General features: G+C 38.4%; 2 protein-coding genes across 6 annotated transcripts in view; one reads left to right on the top strand and one right to left on the bottom strand.

Annotated features, from left to right (window-relative positions):
* Positions 1-21,724, bottom strand: part of LOC129732086 (protein madd-4) — a 588,842-nt gene that overhangs the window by 343,108 nt on the left and 224,010 nt on the right. The gene's annotated exons all lie outside the window — the stretch shown is intronic.
* On the top strand, positions 426-3,958 carry LOC129728416 (uncharacterized). The gene is made up of 4 exons (XM_055686853.1): positions 426-1,805; positions 2,206-3,153; positions 3,200-3,410; positions 3,738-3,958. The coding sequence occupies exons 1-4, from the start codon at positions 426-428 to the stop codon at positions 3,956-3,958; spliced, it is 2,760 nt and encodes a 919-aa protein (XP_055542828.1).

Below are 21,724 nucleotides of genomic sequence, written 5' to 3' on the forward strand. Positions count from 1 at the left end.
ATTTCAGCACCATATCGTTCCGTTTCGATTAGACGCCAAATTCTACTCAATACTGCTGTCGTTTACCTGGAGGACTCGTTTAAGGAACTTCACAAGGTACGAGTTCTTTTGGATTCTGGCTCCATGTGCAATTTTATAACCGAAAACTGTGTCCAGCGGTTGCGTCCGAGAAAAGTGAAGGGTGGAACACAAGTAACAGGAGTTTGTGGGTCGACATCGTCTCTACAGTACAAGGTTCATGCCACAATTCGCTCTACTACTTCTGATTTTGAGACTGAAATTGAGTGCCTTGTTACCACCAAAATTACCGCCGAGTTGCCGGTGGAAGCTTTCAAATCAGATTTGCTACAAATCCCCGAAAAACTTACGCTAGTAGATCGCTAGCAACCTTTAATACCCCCGATCGCGTTGATGTACTGCTAGGCATGGATATTTACACTAAAGTAATGGCCTCTGACCGTATTCCGTTACTGAATGGCAGTCCTGTTCTACAAGAAACCGTTTTTGGCTGGGTCGTTGGTGGAAGGGTGGAGATTCAAAAACCGATGATCGCAGCGGTAGTGACCAATGAAATGTTGGACAATACTTTGAGGCAGTTTTGGGAGTTAGAAAGTTGCGGTGACGAAACTAGGCGTGCTTCTGAAGAAACTCTAGCTGAACAACATTTTGTCAATACTCATGTTCGACAAGAAGATGGCCGTTATGTAGTCGAATTACCGTTTAAACCCAATTGTCCAAACCTTGGCGAGTCAAAGGTGTTAGCGTTGCAACGTCTAAAATCCACCGAAAGGCGAGTTAAACAAAACTGGTTGCTGGTAAACGATTACGAGGAATTTATGAACGAATACATCGCTTTGGGTCACATGTATCGAGTTGGTTGTCTGAACGAAATGGTTCTCGCCCCAGGAGAGCACTACTTTCTGCCTCACCATGCAGTCGAAAAACCTGATAGCAGAACAACAAAATGCCGCGTGGTGTTCGATGGCTCGGCAGTAACGACGAATGGAAGATCGTTGAATGACAATCTGCTTGTTGGTCCGGTAATTCAATCAAAGCTTAGTGACGTCGTATTAAGGTTCAGAGTACACAAAATCGCTTTCACGGCTGATCTCTCTAAGATGTATCGACAAGTCAACTTGGCCGAAAAGCATCACAGCTTTCAAATTTTGTGGCGAACCAATGAAGCAGAAGAACCAGATGTGTACCGATTGTCTACCGTAACGTACGGCTTATCTAGTGCTCCATTTCAAGCTGTTCGTGCCGTAAAGCAGTTGTGTATCGACGAAGCAAAAACCTTTTCTCTGGCTGCTGAAATTGTCCAAGACGATTCGTACATAGATGACATACTTTCCGGTGCAGAAACAGTTGACGACGCAATTCACCTAAAGAACGAGTTAATCGCAATGTTTGAAAGTGGAAGATTTGATCTTCATAAATGGTGCTCCAATAGCAGTAGTTTCTTAGAGCAGCTTCCTGATGCGAAAATAGAACAGAAGCTACTTGTCGGCGAGAAACATGCAGTGAAGACCCTCGGCATTATTTGGAAACCAGATGAGGATGTCTTTATGTTCAATATTAGTTCTGCAACCCAAGCAACTCGGGAGACTTCGAAAAGGGCGATTCTTTCGGAGATTTCTAAGTTCTACGATCCAATTGGTTTGGCAGGTCCAGTAATTTTGATTGCCAAACTCATCATGCAGAGCCTTTGGAAGAAAAACGTGAAGTGGGACGAATGTGTCGACGAGGAAGAGCTAAGGAAATGGCTCAATTACAAATCTCAATTGGAGCAGTTACGAGATGTGAAGGTGTGCAGGAGTGTCCTTCCTTTAAAATCGGTCTCTATCCAATTACATGGCTTTTGCGATGCATCTAAATAATCTAAATAAATATGGTGCATGCGTATATCTAAGGTCGCGTGATGAGGTAGGTCAGGTCAACATTTCTCTACTGTGCTCAAAGTCCCGAGTGGCTCCAATCGAAAGGTCTAAAAAACGCTCTAACTGTTCACCTAATGTTACAATTCCAAGATTAGAATTATGTGGTGCTTTGCTCTTGGCTCAATTGGTCACTGATGTTATGAAATCCTTAAAAATACCTATCGATTTAACTGTGTTATGGTGCGATTCAACGATTGCATTGGCGTGGATTGCAACCAGTCCCGAGCAATTAACGCAATTTGTCCCGAATAGAGTCACGAAAATACAGGCGCTTACAACTACGACAATTGATGAAGAAAAAAAAAATACAACTTCGACAAATTGGCGTCACGTAGGCACCAGCGACAATCCTGCCAACATAATATCCAGAGGACTAATGCCAAAGGAGTTAGCAGAAGCGGAGCTTTGGTGGCGCGGACCTAAGTACTTGAAAGGTCCTGAATCAACGTGGCGGCAGCGAGAACGAGAGGAGATTCCAGAAACGCAGCTGATGGTTAACGTGGGTGCCGAGCAAAAAGAAGTGCAGCAAGTGTTTCCGATTTTTAAGAATTGTAGTTCTTATCGTCGAATGGTTCGTGTTATGGTGTGGGTTCAAAGATTCATTCGTATTGCCAGAAGAGAACCCAACGTGTCGAGAGCAGAAACGATGAGCAGCATTGAAAAGGCAACCGCCTTGCAACAGTTGGTGAAACTCGTCCAGCGGGAGGCCTACCCTGAACTATTTCGCCATTTCGAGCAGGGACGACAGCTTAATGTTCCTCATCAGTTAATTACGCTATCACCAACATTTGACGCCAACGGAGTACTTCGTGTTGGAGGACGGTTACGAAACAAAACCTGTCCCTTTGACATGAAGCATCAGTACATCCTACCACCGTATCATAAATTCAGCGAAGCAATCATCCGGGAGTATCACCGAGAAAACCTGCATTCCGGAAATCAACTTACATTGGCAGCTACCCGTGAAACTTTCTGGATCGTTTGTGGTAAGAGTGCTGTTAAACGGTTTTCCTGTTTGCGTTGTTTCCGTTACAAGCCGAAACTATTACAACAATATATGGGAGACTTGCCAACGGAACGTGTCGAGTTAGTGTATCCATTCTACAATACTGGAGTAGATTTTTGTGGTCCAGTTTACTTGAAACCAGCAATTCGATTAACGTCCCGAGTGAAAGCTTACATTTGTGTGCCTAGCAACCAAGGCGATACATCTGGAGTTAGTAGGATCTCTGACTTCGTCTGCGTTTATCGCTGCATTACAGAGATTTGTGTCCCGACGGGGAAAATGTGCCAAGCTGTTTTCCGACAATGCTACGAATTTTGTTGGCGGAAATCATGATCTTCGAGAGCTTTATGACCAATTCCGTGCGCAGCCTTTCTTGCCGAAGTTAGCCAGTTTTTCCGAGGATAAGGCTATACAGTGGGTCTATATTCCTCCCCGAGCACCGTCTTTTGGAGGACTATGGGAAGCTGGTGTGTGTCGCACGGTTGGAGAAGCGATTTTGACATACGTAGAGATGACCACAGTTTTGACAAGGATTGAGGCGACATTAAATTCTAGACCATTATGTGCCCGCTCTGATGACCCTACCGATTTTAATGCTTTGACGCCTGGTCATTTCCTTGTGTTTCGACCGCTTAATGCTATTGCCGAGCCTGACCTGATTGACCGAAGCCTGCATAGTTTGTCTCGATGGGAGCGAATTTCTCAGTATGTGCAGCATTTTTGGCGTAGATGGAATGTTGACTATCTTAACCAGCTCCAGCAGCGTTCAAAGTAGCATACTAAAGTTCCTGTAGTCAAGGGGAAACTTGTCGTGATCCGCGAAGACAACATGCCTCCTCAACAATGGCCTTTGGGTCGCATCGAAGAACTGTTCCCAGGTGATGATGACATTGTACGAGTGGTAACGGTTAAGACGGCCAAAGGTGTTTACAAGCGTGCGCTGTCCCGACTAAGCTTCCTTCCGATTCGTGATAACGAAACTCCTGTACCGACGAGCGAGGAGATGCAGCAGTGAGCAATTCCTCAAGTGAACTGTGCCGAGAAGTCCTGATGTCCCGAGCGTCCCAGATAACCAGAAATCGTATAAAAATGGCAATACAAAATCGTATAAACATCCAGTTTTAATTGAAATTGTATAAAATTCATGTTATAACCAGTTCAAGTTATATTTTATCATATATGGGTCGTACAGTCCGTAATATACGACTGCATATTGTTCCTCGTATAAATGCACAGAAAAAATCAGAATTCATCGCAATAGAGCTGTCTAGAGTGCTAAGCTTAATTGCAGTGCAAAATTGTAGGATTTCGAGTTTGTGTGATCTACGTTGACATTGATATTCCTGGAAAACTCCTATAACAGTTGTAAGAGGATTGCCTAATCAATTTTATATAATTTACTTTTTCGTAATAGTTGAAATCGTCTATTATGCAACATGAAATTGTTGAGTAGTAGAGATTGAAACCATTTTTATGTCAAATTTAATCTAAATTAAAATTTTCCTTTCCAACACTGATTTTTAAAATCTAGTTCCTGAAAGTTTTAAAAAATTGGATATTGAACATGAACGCAGTTTTGAGTAAAAGAAAAATCATCAAAACAAAAATGGCACATAAAGTCGGGTTTTACACATGGGCAACGACTTGAAAGATTTTTTTATGTTTGTTGATTGCAATTGCTCGAAACGCTCAACAGTTGAAAAGAAGGTCAATGCAGATCACATGTTATTATTCCTTCGTATATGACATCAGAGTCTATAAATAGATTTGGACGAACATAGAAAACAATAAGTGGCATTATATACGATTTACAGGTTCATACAAACTAGGGCGTACAACAGTACTAGTTAAAATTCATTGTCACCCAGCATCGTAAAATGACTCTGAGGGTAGAGAATAAGAGCAGTGATCGGAATGTTGGGGATTCGAGGCTGAACACAGCCTTGTAAAAATAATAAAGATAAATGCCGCATCCAACCACAATAATATTAATACATACAAAAGACTGTACTATATATAAATAAATAGTTACACGCGTACTTCTCATTTAAAAAGAAATATAAATGAAATTGTTGCTACTTAATTTTATGTTTTTAATTATTTGAAAATTAAGGTTGTATATAATGCAAAATTTATTCGCAGTACATGTTATACACTGCTGCGTTTTAGTTCGTAGACCATCGTAGTAGAATCATTACACGGGTGAAACGGGATTGTATGTATGCTTAACTTATGGCAATAGAAAATTGTACTAAGTAGCAACCAAAGTTGTTCATACCTCAGATTTTATGCAAAAGGTAATTGTTATAGAATTGGAGAAAACGAAATAAAAAGTTGTATATCTTTAACTGCGCGAACCATTTTGGTTCGTATATTGCCTCCACTTTGGTACTTATAAGCACATATAGAACGTTATATACAACCTTATCAGATTATACAAGGGTGCTTATATCTCAGCAACAACTGAAATAAACGGACCAAATTGTTGGCTGGGCGTGTATTTGAAAGTTCCCTTTCAACGGGGAAGTATGTTCGTGCCGAAGCTAAGTACCGATCAATGTTCAACGCAGCGAAATTTATTGACGACCCATAGAGAAAACATCGCAATTAATATTAGATGAGATGCGTGAATATATGTGAATCCTTTGTTAAACGTTTCTATAAAAACCAAAGAATTATCTAGTCAGACTCTCTTTTTACTTTGACCGTTGCAAGGATAAGTACAATCTAAACCTAAAATTACGTGTTCCGAGATAAAAAATAAAAGTTCCGACGTTTCGAATAAATTGTGTTGTTTCGAGAATAAAAATTACACCGATTTGTTTCTACATTGTGTGCCGATCGATACGAAAAACAAATTCGAAATGCCCTTCATCCATCCTTGGCTCAGCGATCTATAGAAAATACAGTCCACCGTCTCGAATACATTATGATCCGAAAAGAGATGGCTATTTGGGATTAATTTACCATCTACTATGTACAACAATTTAGTAGCTCCCGCTTGAAAAGGAAAGACGGAAGTGTTACCAACCGTTGTTTCCAAAGACCGAGTTCACCTCTGCATCTCTAACGATTATTACGGGAAGGTACTTTTTATTTATTTATTTATTTCGTCAATCATATATGTAGACTGGTTACAACAATTTCTAAACTATACACGAACATAAAACAAATTAATTTTGTGTCCTCAGCCTCAAGGACTTGAAATACTGTTTCAGTTTATACCGGGACATCGTAAAGTCAATGGCTTCGCAGTGTTGATTATAAGAATTAATCATACTATTTATAGGTCCATTTTTTGCGTATTCCGTACGATGATGGTAAAGAGCAAATAAACTACGGTGTCGAAGTTGTCGAATGGGTGCATAAAAGTTTAATTTAGAAAGTAGTACTGCTGAGTCAACGTTCTGCGAAACGATATCGTTTACAAATGAAGCCATCGCGTACTCTCGCCGTTCTTTTAATGTTTGAATGTCAATCAACATGCAGCGTGCTTCATATGACGGGAGACGATGTGCGGTCCAACCTAGCTTACGAAGAGCATATAGTAGAAATTGCTTTTGTACTGATTCTATTCTTTCTTCATGTACGCCAGGACGAGGAGACCACACAATGCTACAGTATTCCAGTATTAACCTCACATAGGCAATATACAAAGTTTTGGTAGTGTACGGGTCTTGAAAATTGTAGCAGAAGCGTTTGATAAACCCTAACATGTTGTTTGCCTTGTGTATGATAGTGTTATAGTGGTCGATGAAATCAAGTTTAGAATCTAAGATTATTCCTAAATCCCTAACTTTATCACATTTCTTCACATTCTGATCCCCTAATGCAATTATAATTTTGGGCGTTGTTAATTTTCTGCTAAAGGATATTACATTGCATTTTTTTTACATTTAATTCAAGTAGGCTTTTCTTACACCAGATGTAAAATGTGTGGATTTCATTCTGAAATACATTGATGTCTTCTTGATTTTTTATTTCCAAAAACAGCTTCATGTCGTCGGCATATATTAGAACTTTAATATTTTTGAGGATGAAGGAAATGTCGTTTACGTACAAAATAAATAGAAGTGGTCCTAAGTGGGAGCCTTGGGGAACACCTGAAGTAACTTGAATGGGATTTGACTTTTTTCCATTAAATTTTATTATTTGTTGCCTGTTTGTTAAATATGATTCAAGCCACTTCAGGAGACCAGACTCAATTCCAATTTTTTGCAGTCAAATCAAATGCTTTGCTAAAGTCTGTATAAAGAGCTTCAACATGGTTCCCATTATCCATTGCATTCAATGAGTAATCTACGAATTCAAGTAAATTTGTGGATGTAGAGCGGCCTTTGAAGAAGCCGTGTTGTTTGTCAGTTATTCGATTTTTGACTTGGCAAATATCTTTTCATTGACAATTGCCTCAAAGAGTTTAGGAATGCAAGAGATAATAGCGATTCCACGATAGTTACGTATGTCAGATTTACGCCCAGATTTGAAAATAGGCACTAAAAATGAGCTTTTCCATATATTTGGGAAGACTCCAGTTTCCAACGACATATTGAACAGCCAGAACAAAGGAGATATAAGTTCCTTCGAAAGATTTTTCATGTGTGCTGGAGGTATTTCCTGGACCTGGACCTGAGGTCCTTTGGAAGGGTCTAAATTTCTCAGATCCTGCAAAACATCCTGTACCTGAAGTTGGTTGACACCAACGTTTCCTGGATATTCTGGATAAAATGCAAAATAATCGCGGTCGCGATTTTCTTCGGAAAATGTGGTATAGAGTTTATGACCGTGGTCAGTGACGGATTGTTATACTTTTTTTCCTGCAAGGTATCGGCAATTCAAACTACCTGGAGAGGTATTGATTCAAATGTTTGACTTTTTTCTGGAATTTAGCGTAAGGAAAGGGTCAAGCAGGGGGATTGGAGGGAGCCTGAGAATAAACAAATGCGAAAAACGCCCTCTAACACCGAACGGTTTGATTCTACTAAAATTCGAACTCATGACTTTCAGCTCATGACCATTCACTTGACTTTGTAACCTTGAAGCTACGAGCTCTCCTGATTCATAAAGTAGAAATATGTTCATAATAAAACCATCCATATATTTATAAATCATGATCACATTTTTCCTAGCCTTTTATAGATATATCTTTTGAACTCGTAGTTCATAGTATCATTATTTTTCGAAGTGAAAGCTTAAGGTTCCTTTCAATAAATTCTCAGGCCATTGACATGTTTTTCAATAATCTGCCTTCAGTGTTTTTTTTATGTTTTGCATTTGCAAATTATTTGATATGAAAATTATTTATGTTTATGTTTTTTTCTGGGTATTTAACTGAAAGCGCTCTAGTGAATTCACATATGACCTACGTTCATTATAGAGTAAATGCACTATTTTGAAGTCTTTCGAGTAGTTTCGATTTGAATGAAACTAAAATGCAAGAATTTAGCTTTAATTCGAAAACAATGATCATTAAATTTCAAACAAATATTTCGATTTTCTTCCCAAAAAGAGATGAAACGAGTGATCACAGTGGTGGCAGCAATCTCGCTAGAAGACAATCCGCCTTGATTAGCGCGTATTTTCCACCCTAGCCGTTTCTACGCTCGCGTCGGTGTAAGTACGTGTCATTCGAATAGATTGCTCAGCTGTTGTACACACCCTCCGAGACACTTACTGGCAGCTTGAGAACGCAATTAAAACATTCTTTCTGGTTGTCTATTGCACTTGACGATGAACCGACACAATCACGCTCTTCAAACATTAATAGCTGCTATGCAATTAATTACACATCACTGGTTCTTCGCATCCCATGAGTAACACCACTAGGCACAAGAAATAAGGAGAAGAGACATAGAGCACGGTGTTAAACCATAATAGCATCAGCATAGAAGAGGCTGCATTCAAACAGTTTGTATTAAACTTACTCCACATTCAACTTCTGAAAAACATACAAATTCAGGCATGTTGCACACACACAAGCAGTGAAAACTGCATATTCCAGTTCTTAGAAACTCTCAAATAATATTTTATTCAACGAATTAAATTAAAACTTATTTTCCGACACTGCATCTCAAATTGAATTCCGAAGATGAAAGAAGTGAGCCAGAAGGGAACGGAATAGCTTCTCGTCTTCTTGCCACTCGGAACTCAGATTCTCCTGCGAGGAGGGGTTTTCTTCAGAAGCTACCGCACCGCAATGGGTTCGGAATGCTGTCCCGAACGAACGCCGGAGAGAAAAGCGTACAGCTTTCGAATCCAGCCAGCCGAACGGAGTCGGCTCGGTTCGTCCACGCCTGTTCCGCCTGGTCAGACCCTCGCGTAACTTTTCAACACTCCCCCCTCATTTGGTATTCATCGTACACAGTTGCATTTACGAGTGTTTTAAGTGCCATCAACCGAGCGCAAGCTCAAGTGTATTCATTCATCCGATCCTTCACGGCCAAAGCTATGATTTTTTTTGTCTAGCCTTACTGGAGAGTTTTTTGTTTGTTTGTTTGCTTCCCTATTTCGGTAGGCGATCTGTGTGCTCTAGCCAGGATACGATTTGGTGTTTGCTATTTTGGTCAACAATTCTGTAAAGCTGTTTATTTCATTTCCAATTCGTTTGGAAAAATTAATTTAATTCATAAAACCTTTTTGTTAGTGTTTCATCCTATTAGCCGAAATGTAATAGAGAAAGTTTTTCGATTTTCAACTTCTCGAATCAATTTCTAGTAAAAACGTTCAACACAGTGTTTTTATTGGTACCCGAAGCGAGGCCGAGTTGCGCTTCTGATTTCCACCCGATAGTGCACAACTTGAAACTTTTACGATATCAAACCAAATTTATTCGGGAGTAACAAGTCGATGTGATCTCATATCGCAATCGAACCGAACGAGTACGGGTGCCAACTTCTCTTGCCACATAGGAGCAAGGCCATTACAAAGAACAACAAGAGCTTCCTCAAGAATCAACAGTCACTTGAAAGTACCACGTACCTGCTGTAGTTTCCCCTTATTAAGCATCAAATTTTCCCCGCACCGTACCTTCTTCTCTTCACCGGTGTTAAAGTTGAATCGACTGACGACGATGACGGTAGCTCGAAACGATGGTGCAAATGAGCTGACGAGGACCAGGACGAGAACGACGACGCTAGCAGTGATGATGGTTGTAATTAATTTCGAGTTTTAAAGCAAACATTCTTACGGTTGATACTGTGTACGTGTGTATGCGGTGCATGATGCCAGCAGATGGTGCTTTCGATTCGGAAGAACGAAAGGTGCCGGTGGAGGTTGGTTTTCGATTTTCTCATTTTCTAACACATCTTGCATCAGTGAAGTACCGACCGATTTTAAACCGTAATAAGGCTACGTTCGTCAGTGGGGTTACGGTTCTGTTTGGTTATACTTCAAAACTTTGGTTCAGTTAAAAATTGATAGTTTGGTTTGGCCTTAAACGTATCACGAAGACACAGGAAGCGACGAACCCGATTTGTTATTTTACGAGAAGTTTTATAAAAAAAAAAAAAAAAAATAAACAACCATTCAAAATTGGTCGCCTTGAGACACGTTCTGCAATAAGCCAGACTTGTTTAGTTGTCTTTTTTTTGTAAGATTTGGACCACTGCGACCATTATTTTGATTTTTTGTGGTAGTTGTCTTACAGTCACAAGATTGTTTATAGTTTTTATGAGTGTAAAAAGACTAGAATCACTGCATATGCAATTATAAGAGGAACAAATTTCTACTAGGCACACAAACTAATTGACCCCCTATCTGTACGAACGAGAACATACAGTTTGTACCGTGCTGGACCGAAATCCGTACACCTAAGCACATGATAATTTTCGACGGTCAATATAAATTCAAGAAATCACATATTGCTTTTTACTGACATGATTACTTATAGGTCTACTTATATTTTATCACTATTTTCAAGCAAAATGATAAAAATCACTCTGAAACTCGAAAAAATCATGTTTAAATAGAACATATTTTGAATCGAAATCCGTTCACAGTTTTTTGTCTGAATCAAAACCCATACACTTTTGAATCGAAATCCGCACACACGCGACATAGACTGGATTAGAGTCCATACAGAAATAAATCAAAATCCGTATAGATATAGAAGTACATAAATGAACATCTTTTACTTATAATTTATCTTTAAATTTACGAATAAATATATTTTGAGGATCAATTGGTTCCTGAAGTTTCACACGGTTTTTTCTATTTTTTTATATCAGCTGAAATAGCGCAATTTTCGTAGCGTTTCGTTGCGGCACCCCTTATTGTAGCAACCGGAACGCCGGAACCTCTCGAAGCTTCCCGGTACGACTTTCCCTAGCGCACCTCAGTCACAGCTCCTTCGAAATTGCTTGCCGTATATTTATACTTGTTTTCTTCCATTATATGCTGAAAACAAGAAGAAAGTTCAACAATATATGCATGATACACACGCTGTATCGATCTCGATTCAAGCAATTAACAAGGATCAAAATCCGTACGTCACAGTTTTTGTTGAATAAATACAATTTACACTATTCACCAGACAATATACAGCTCGAAAATGACGAAGACTTACCTTTTCCATCAATCTTAAGAAGATTCACAGAGTAAAACACGTATATCCCACTTGAAAAACTTTTTCATCCGAAGAACGTTTTCTTAGTAAATTCTCTAACGATACAAAGAAATGACAACTGAAACCGATACACGATTGATTTTTTATTTTTATTATTTTTATTTCATGGCCTACTGACGCATAGTTTAATTTAACAGAAGGCCAACAGCTCAACGGACATGTACATGTAACTAACATATGAATTTTCATTTTTATAATGCTTAAAATTGAAGAAAAACGTCAAGGTGTACGGATTTCGATCCAGCACGGTACACTGTCTAATACACAACTTATATTAACACGATGCTCCATAAATTAGTAGACTGAATTTAAATCTGCATCCGCGGCGACAGTCGAACACAAGTAGCGTAGACGCGAGCTGTTTTCTGCCACTTGTGAACAAGTTTACGTTTACGGCAACCAAAGCGCATGCAATTAGCAAGCGAAAATTTCATTCTAATGTTGCACTATTTTCAACTGCCGAGCGATGAACTTCCTCCTCTGAATGAACGTGTGTTCCGTTTGTACAGAAGTAGTGCGAAAAACTAGTTAGCTTTAGATGCCGACAAACATTTGTTGTCGATCTCTCGCGGCTTGTGTTTGGAAACGAATGTTTTTGAATAAAGTTGCACTTATGTTTCGACTAAAATTAGACGGTTTGATTAAATTGAGTGTTTCAGAATTTCTCTTTCATCGACAATCTATCAGCTTATTACAAAAAATATCATTTTTATGACGATCGCATAAATAAACAATATAATATTTTGAGGATGATGTCACTCAACAAAATGCCTAGAAATATATAATGATATAAAAAAAATAACACTCCAAATCGAAAATAGTGGGAGAGTGGTACCCAAGACAAAATCGCATGGTAGACGTTGGACTACGTAAATTATATTCTTCATTGAGCTAATCAGGTATGTAATTACTTCAGTGCTTATATCGTACGCGGTCTGACCAAGACGCATTCACGTAATAACTGAATGAAATTCGCAATTGCAATAATCGGCTTTTTTCAAGGCAAGACGAAACTAATTCGATTTCAACAGAATAGTTCTGCTAATAAAGCTGAATCCTGTTTAGAAAATTCACAACTTTCAATAAAAAAGGATGTAACGTCTAAAAATAGAAAAAGTATGTAATGTCTACAAAATACTCATGCCTGCCACCAGTTATTTTTCGCCAGTCGCACATCGGCAATATGCAACACGCAAAAGTTGCACTCTTGGTATCTGTTTCAATTTCACGAAGATCAATTAGATTGTCTTCCTTCCAAGCCGCAACATGACACGATGAGTGTTATATTGTTGCATTTACGAAAGCTTCATCTATCCGGTCCTACTGTATGCCAGCACGAAATGATATTTATATTTCGTACATTCGTATCACTAAACTTTGATAAACTAGAAGAAAGTTTAGGAAAAACTTCACCAAGCTGTAGGGCAAAACCTAGGTTTAACAATGTTATTTTCGAAGGAAATTAGTCAAGAAATCCAAAAAATTATCACCTTTAGGTGGCAATGTTTTCAGATATGTTCATTCGCAGTTGAAAAATTAAATTGCATTTTCCGGGAAATGAGTATACAGCAAGGTCTTTTTACACGGTTTTTTTACGATGATTTTAAGTCGTTTTTTTTTAAATAACGCGGTTTTTCACACGGTTCTTTTTTGGAGTTACAGTAAGTAACACCACGTTAACAGACACTTTTGTTGGACATTTTTACACGTTTTTCACACGATTTTTCTTACGACGTTTTTCCCAAATAACGCGGTTTTTACACGGTACGTATCCATCGTGTTGAAAAAATACTTTTCTGTATTTTGTTTGAAAACTAGATAATTCCAACGTATTTCTAAGAAAATTCAAAAAACATTTATCACCCCGAGATAATATGAGCCAAACTCGAGTTACATCAGTTTTAAAACAAAAAATCAAATTCACTCCGGTTTGCTTCTGATTTCTTTTTCTGTTTAGCTAATATCTCTGGAACTTTTTAGATTGTGAACACTCTGGATGATGCGAAAAGCCAAAGAGTTTTGCAAATATATAAATTTTCATCACATTTTCGATCATACCAGTTACTTAGATATCCATAAAAACAGTTTTTTTTAACTTGGAGATTTTGAGTTCTAACTTAAACAAAAAAAAAATGTTCTTTAGTGACATTTCTCGAGGGATAGAACTTCGTCACTCGGAATTAGGGTTTATTTTTGTTTTACCACAGACTGTAAAAAAATATTGTTCATCAAGCACAAAAACAATTGACAACACTACCTCTCAAACAATAATATAATCTCTGGAAACATGCCTCAATTCATATAAATCTTAATCATTTATGGAAATATAACCAAAAGGAAACTAGAAAATTTTACCTTAACTGAGAAATATGAAGTTGCTTGCTGTCAATGCTGTTTCTGGTGTAAAAATAATTAAGAGGTGAGTGTCTACGTTGGGTCTTTGTGATGTTCAAGTTAAACTTAAAAATCACGAATTAATAAAATAACTGTTCTTTGTGGATATTCAAGCAACCGGCAAAACTTCTGGTCAAAATTTATATATTTTCTGACTTGCTTGGCTAATACTACTTCCAACATTACCATCCAGCATGTTCATAAATGAAATTATTCCATATCAGAACTAGGACTAGGAATTAGATGCAAACCAGGGTGAATTAGAATTTGTTTCTAAAAATGCTTTAATTCGAGTTTCACCCATAATACCACTGAGTGATAAGTGATTTTCAAGTAAAATACTCTCAAAAGCGCAATGGATTAGTCAAATTTGAAATTATAATAGTGCAATTCAATTTTTCAAATGAAAAAAAAAACATATCGAAAACCCTGCAGCTAAATTTAGTTTTTTTCAGTTTTTGGTTTCATTTCCTGGGAAACGAGAAAAAAATCTCCTCCCGGAAATTTCCGGAACCCGGGAACGAAAAAAGTTTCTAAAAACTTTGAGGTTTGGAACAAAGTACGATAAAAGGTACCAAATAAAAAACATCGTATGAATTTTGTTATCAATTCGCTTGAAATGCGGTTATAAAAAAATTGCATAACCAAGAAATTCGCGATCGGTTTTTGTTACAAATATTTACAGAAAAGAAGAACATGCACACACTGTCCGTCGAGATAGGTTCAGGATCTTCAAGTTGTCAAATAATCGCTCAATCATCCGTTGAAGTCCAATATTACAAGCTCCTTCTGTGAACTTTACTTAAGTCCGCTGATATGGCCGCAGGTGTTTGCTCAAGAGTAAGTATAGATGGGTTCCGGTACTTGCAAATCGTTTTGTTCGGCTGATCCATCTGCTCAGGGCCGGCGGTTGATGTGGGTAGTATTGGTAATAGTTCTATATCCCTGTGGGTACCTACGGAATTATCGGACAAAACCAAAAAAAAGTAATGTTTTCTATGTGATTTCATGTATTTCTAAGCGATTTGCTATCAAAAAAAATTCGATCTCGAAAACTTCAAACTTCAAGAGTTACTCTAGTAGATTTCTTTCTTTGATAAAAACGTAAGACTTCACTACTGTAAGTGAAGCCTTACCAGAAGTCCGATTAAGTTTAAATTTTGGATAGAGAAAAAAGTTAGAGAAAAAAGAAAAAATGCACAAAAATTGTTGATTTTACACGCACTAACGAAACAACTCATGCAGCATCAATCATAGTAAGTCATGAGTCAGCAAAAAAAAAAATACTCGAACTCTAACTGTGATGGCGAAAACAGTGAAACTACTTCATTCTTGCGCACACTTGTTCGAAAAACGATACCCCGCCGCGTCAAAAACCGGATATCGTGCAACACTTCCTGAATGCTGGATAGGCCCGTTTCGGCATCTACAATATCTTGGTAATATTGGACAACACTGAAGGCATCGAAAGAGGTTCCGAACGGCCGACGACCCTGAGCGATAAGAAGCTCAAAAGGATGTTGAAGAGGAAGACCGAGGGTAAAGTAGCTACATGGTCGAGAGATTGGTGCCACCGGCCAAACTGTAGAAAAAAACCTGGCGAACATGAATGGCAACAACTGGCAAGGCATTTCGTATTTTACATCCTGCACGAAGAAAGTGAACTCCGAGGTGAAGATCATTCGACACACAAAGTTCCCCAAGAAGGTGCTACTGTGGCTGACAATCAGCGAGAAAGGGATGTCAAAGCCGCTCTTCTTTCGCTCCGGACTGGCCGTGAACAAGGGAATTTATAGTAAGAAGTGCCGATCGGAAGTTGCGTCGTTCTTCAAGAAATACCATAAGGGCGAAAAAACGGTGTAACGGCTTGATCTGCCCACTACTCGAAGCAATCGATGGAGGCGATCGAGCGTGCCCTAGCTTCCCCTTATCAATAAATTCTGGGCAAAACCGAAGCGTACGCTCTACTCCAACAATTTTGTCGCGAAAATTGATAAATGAAACGAAGAAAGAGCTCAAAAATATGCCTACACGCATGATTTTGCCCGCCATGGCGATTGTTTCGCTTAACTGCCACCAGGCTTTGTTTTGCTCATCTTCATCTTGAAAAGAAAACATTTTTCTTCTCTCTTAACAACTGTGAGCTTACATTAAATGTGTATCACACCATCTGCTGTAGAGAAAGCGCAGAGTAATAGTTTCTCTGACGAAAAAACGCTCCCAATTTAAGAGAGTAAAAACCCAGTGAAACTTTTGTTAATTGCTCATCTGCGCACGCAAGAAAAGTGAAATAAATTGCACGGCGATCAACAGAGCATTGCGTTACCGTTCTCATCGCTCTGGGGTGCGGCAAAAACAGTATAAAACCGAACTTTCTGCAGAATACGCACCCATGGTGAGTTGTGAATCTTCCTATAATATTAAATTCGAAAACGGTTAGGATGCGGCTTCAATGTGAACCTAAATGTTTTGATATTTGGCCAACCTCTCTTCTAGTAAAGAAGAAGCTAACGAAAACTATTCCCTCTAAAACTGAGAGAGCAAACAAATGTTTACCCCTAACACGCGATGATTAAGAGTGAAAAGGAACTCTGCGTCTGGAATACTCTATGCCTAAGTGTGGATAATTACTCACTCTTAGTGAGAGAAAGTCTAGTTCTCCATGGAGTTTGGCAGGTAGAGAAGAAAATTTGAGCAAAAATCAAGAGAACGGAAGAAGCGTGACTGCCACCCATGAACCTTCCCTATTCCTTACTACTTATTCGGGAAAATAGTGTGACGCCGGCCCTGCATCTGCTTTTTGTTCCGTTTTGATCAAGTAGTGGACTTGAATAATTGCGCTCCAGGTAGTTCTGGAGTGGACGAAAAATTTTTGTTGATCAAGATCTTTATTCGTCACCTTTCGATTCTCTACACAAGAGTGTTATACATTGAGTTAGAAATGGAAGTGTCAAGCTCTTTCGTTTGTAGATATCCATAAATTACGTAACACTCATAGGGGGGTGGAGGGCGGGGTTTAAGATCAGTGTTACGTAACAAAAAATCTCCGGAGAGATTGTACAAAAATTAGCATTTTAACTTAGCAAATTCTTCTACAAAGTTACGTTATTTTTATGGGTGAGTAGGCGTTGGCGTTAATTTCCGTTACAATTTTCACGAAACCATTGAACATATGAACAAAATAGGCTTAAGCGCCCTTATGGAATCATTTAGTATTGTATGTTTAGTAAACTTAGCTAGATTCATCCTGAATTTCGTAAAACAAACCATTTCATGACCCCCCCATATTCATCACACTGTTAATCATGAATGAATCACATTATCATGAATGAACCGCCGTAGTTGTTTACGTGCAAAATTGGTGACCTAGGTAACCACTGCAGGGCAATGGCTTGAATCCTATTTGACACACCGAACTTTATGTATGAAGATAGGAATGCAGTTTGCCGTTTAGTTGATAAATATCTCTGGAGTCCCGCAAGGTAGCAATCTTGGACCGCTACTCTTCATGTTATTTATTAATGATATTTCTCTACAACTTCCGAATAGTAACCGCAAATTATACGCCGAAGACGTTAAAAAAATTTAAGTTGTGAGAAATACTTCGGATTGCGTTGAGCTTCAGCAACTAGTGGAAATTTTCAGTCAATTGTGTTCCAGAAACCATCTTTCTATAAGCATTCAGAAATGAAGTGTCATCTCCTTCTATCGTCCAATCTAATCGATATTACTTAAATATACTATTTCAGGTCAGCCTCTATCTAGAGATTTGAGATTTATTGTGGATATAGCATTTTCTTCCAAGCTACACTACAATGAATTCATATTTAATCTTTTCCCAGTTAATCTTGATTTTTTTCTTTCTCTTGATGCTCTGATGAGTTTTATTACTTTTAGATGACTAACCTCTGTCTGTTAAATATATAAAGTGTTCTAATTTTCGTATTTGTAATTTCTGTTGATAACTGACGATTTTCATTTTTTAATTCACCCCTGATCTCAGTCTGAACCTATTTCCAGAACTCGAATATGGATTAAGTTTTCAACTGTTTAGTGATTAAATAAAACACTTTTAAGTATTCAAACTTTATTATTGATTCCTGGATATTTTTTTATTGTTTATAGATCCCGCCTTCAAGTAACTCTTGTATTCCTTCAACGTTCTGGTATTTTAGAAAATTTCGTTGTTCAGTTAACTTCTGAATAATTCTTGTTTTTTTTTTTTATCAGTTACCGTTAGTTATTTTTAAGAACATAAGTTCCGTAAACTGGGGTGACTTTGATCACTTTTTTTATTGTATCTCAAATATTTTCAGAATATACTGAAAACAATATTATTCGATATTTTTAAAATAAGTACTGGCATGCATTGAAAAAGATTCAGTCACTACTTCAAAAGTTTAGCAACATTTTTGCTGTTTTTAAATATGCTCTAAAAATTTTACACCAATCATCATTCCGGGGTGACTTTGATCACTTTATTGTTTTGATGAATTTGGTGTAACACTTTGCTACTTTCACTAAATTGAACAGCCTTAAGCGGCTTAAACGAGTTTATAAATATGGAAAGCAATTTGGGGGCCATTCACATTCTACGTGAACAGTTTATAATGGCGAATGTACGAGATTCATACAAAATTTTTAGAATATATATGAATTGTTATCCACTGAGAGAGAAGGTGGTCTAAAATCATCAAAAACTAGTCCACGAGGAATATGACTTATGCAATTGGCCAAATTTGCATGTTACTTCACGTCTTGGGTTTTTGTTAAGAAGAAATATGTAATACGCTGTGGAGAATATTGGGACTCAACATTGCCTTTAAGGAAAAACTTGCAAAAATAACAATAAAATGTATTGTTATTATATTTGTTCATCTTAAGAACTAATCTGGGAACAAAATAAAAAAACTTCACGTATTTCTACTTGTTGTTTTGAAACTGCTTGAACCGATTGTTTGTAGGCAACAAAAATCGCCAAAAATACACCTTATTTTCAATTAACTTTAGCATGAAAAACACTTTTTAAATAGCAGGAAATGCATGAGTAGTAGTAATGCGAACATATATCCACGCATTCAGTGAAGATTACGACAAGTCCCAAGCACTACGAGCGCTTTTTTACCACATTTTCAAAAAAGAGGTACAGTGATCAAAGGGGTGACTCAAAGTCACCCCAGTTTACGGTTTTAATTTTTCATCTTATTATCAGTCTTTTTAATAAGGAAATTTGGCGATTGTTAAAACACTGCTAACCTAAGACTATGCTCCAAAACCATATTTCAGTTGTTTTAGTTTTGTAACCTCAACGCATTGCTGATTTTTGTATTGAGAAGCTGTGAACACTTCTTTATATAATGCTGTAATTCAGTGTCAATTAAAGAGCATTTCTTAACAATGACTTTTCCATATTCAATTACTTTTTTTAAGTCACATTCCTAAACGAACTGCTCTGTTGGTTCTCAACTCTCTCTTACCAGAAGTGATATTTTATTCCACCTCCGGGGGGTGTGTTAAGTATAACTACAACCCCCCTGACCGTACGCACAGCTATTTTTTCAAGCCTATTCCAGCTGCTTCTTCGTTAAAGTTTTTCCATTTATTTTGAGGCAAGATAAAAACTTGTTGCGCGAGTGCACACAGATTGGCAGCCAACTTAAAGCATTCGATCGTTTAGAAGTTCAAGGTGTATATATTTCTAACCACTCACACATATAGCGAATAAATCTCACCGAAAATTTCATAGCGAACGTATGCGGTAAGATTTGCCATGCCTACATCCTTGGTATTCAAATTTATTAGAAAGGAACACAGCGAGCGGAAGTAGGACCTTTCCGGACGGACAGCGTGTGCAGTCAAATACAAGTCACGTCAGTCGGAGCCTGGCCCCGGTAGGGCAGATTTTTCATCGCCTTCAGCTGGAAAGTTTTGCAAATAGCAGATAGCGAGCGAATCACCGCAACTGCTGATGTTGCTGTCAGGATTCGTCAATTTTTCTTTACCTTAGGTTTCCGCTCTTCGTTTGGTTGAGAGCTGCTGCTTCGGCACTTTTCGCTTTCGCTGCCATGTGGTGGAGGGGTTTGATGGATTGTGTGTGTTTTGCTGTTTAAAGCCTTATTTTGCAGTCAAATCAAGGAGCAAAACTAGTTTTGAGATTTTGAGCATTATACTTAAAACAACAGTTTGCACTTAAATTTAGCTGCTCTTGAATCTATTTCGAAATAGACTGAAGATTATAGTACCACAGTGAGGTAGACTGAATTTTTAACTAGCTGCTTTTACTTAGAACTTTCCATGTTCGTTTCACTCACCGAGTTTACTAATAATGTTTTTTACGATGTAAACATTGCCCATCTCAAGGGGGAAGGGCTGCATTGCGAACTTTTAAGACACAGCTCTGAAAATTAGGTTTACATAGTTTAAGTTTTGTAAACAATGTACAATTCTTGAGAAGGCAGTGAATTATAATGTTTTTTTTTTCAAAATATTTTCACGGAAGCATAATGATTAAAAACATATTATGGCCGAGCGCGTGATAAAATTGGAATATTTTAGTACATAATTTTAATTAAGTCGTCTATCTGTTCGGATTTAAGAGAGATCTGGTTTCATTTATAAAGATAATTCCACGAAACCTCCATCAACGTTGATGGATAAGAACATTTAATCACTACTAACAATCGGGTGACCATCAAATCGTCCCAAAGATTCCCATCACCAGCTGTCATGTTACTATAAGTGTAGCTTCCCGAGGCACATCGCTTATCTACTCGCATTACTGAAACGCGTTGCTTAATCACCCCGTCAGCGTCAGGCAAAATCCATCCAGTACACTCCAGCAATGCATAATGAAGCGATTACTTCTATGCGGATATGCCGTTTCACCCTCTCTCTCTTTCTACCAATCCTTTCCTGGGTGAAATGCACGAATGACGACAGCTCTAGGGTTAAACGCGAACAACGAATCGACGTCAACGACGTAACAGTGGGTGCGCATAATTTCCAGCCACAAATCAGTATCGAACATCTAGCGTTTCCACAAGCTTGACCACAAATCTCCCGTCAGTCGGCTTTCACTCGGCCCTTTGTGGCGGAGCGATTTTCGGCCCCGCCACCAATCCGCTTATCGGCGGAGTACTGTTTTCCGGCGAAATGTTTCCACGTCAGTGAGATATTTTCACTATTCGCGCTCGTTGATAAGTGCCCTACAGCGAATCTAAATGCTTCTTGCCTTTCTTGGTGGTTCAATATTATCCAACACAGACGGCAATCACTGACCCAAAATTGAACACGAACAAACACAAGCTATCGATTATCGTCAGGTTGCGTTGGCCTCAACGTCAACGTTGTGCCGTCAACAACTTTGACATTGAATCCCCGACCTGCCGGGAAATTGATGCTTGGGCAATCCATCCTAATTTAGCCGACGGCTAATGACATCAGCATCAGTATCTCGACTCGACTAATATTACCGGCTTATGAAAGGTAACGAGGAACATACTGGAAAGTGTTACTGTCAGTTTGCTGAAGAGATCGGAAAATCAGGTGATGATATCTGTGGACAGGTAGGCGGTTAACAAAGTTATTACAATTTCAAATTAGTTGTACCAAGCTAGGGTATTTGTTCCATTATTCATCTTAGGCGGCATCCATAAATTACGTAAAGCTCATAGGGGGGAGGGGGGGTATCCTTGAGCGTTACAATTTGTTACAAAGGGGAGGGGGGAGGTGAGTTAAACGTTACGTAACGAGAAATCGCTGGAGAGA

This window comes from Wyeomyia smithii, chromosome 3, assembly GCF_029784165.1.
Source record: "Wyeomyia smithii strain HCP4-BCI-WySm-NY-G18 chromosome 3, ASM2978416v1, whole genome shotgun sequence".
NCBI lineage: Eukaryota > Metazoa > Arthropoda > Insecta > Diptera > Culicidae > Wyeomyia > Wyeomyia smithii.

Coding starts and splice junctions, on each gene's coding strand:
- LOC129728416 (XM_055686853.1), top strand. CDS start 426: ATGGATATTTACACTAAAGTAATGGCCTCTGACCGTATTCCGTTACTG. Junction 1,806..2,205: donor AGCAGTTACGAGATGTGAAG/GTGTGCAGGAGT, acceptor ACGAAAATACAG/GCGCTTACAACTACGACAAT. Junction 3,411..3,737: donor TGGAGGACTATGGGAAGCTG/GTGTGTGTCGCA, acceptor AAGTTCCTGTAG/TCAAGGGGAAACTTGTCGTG.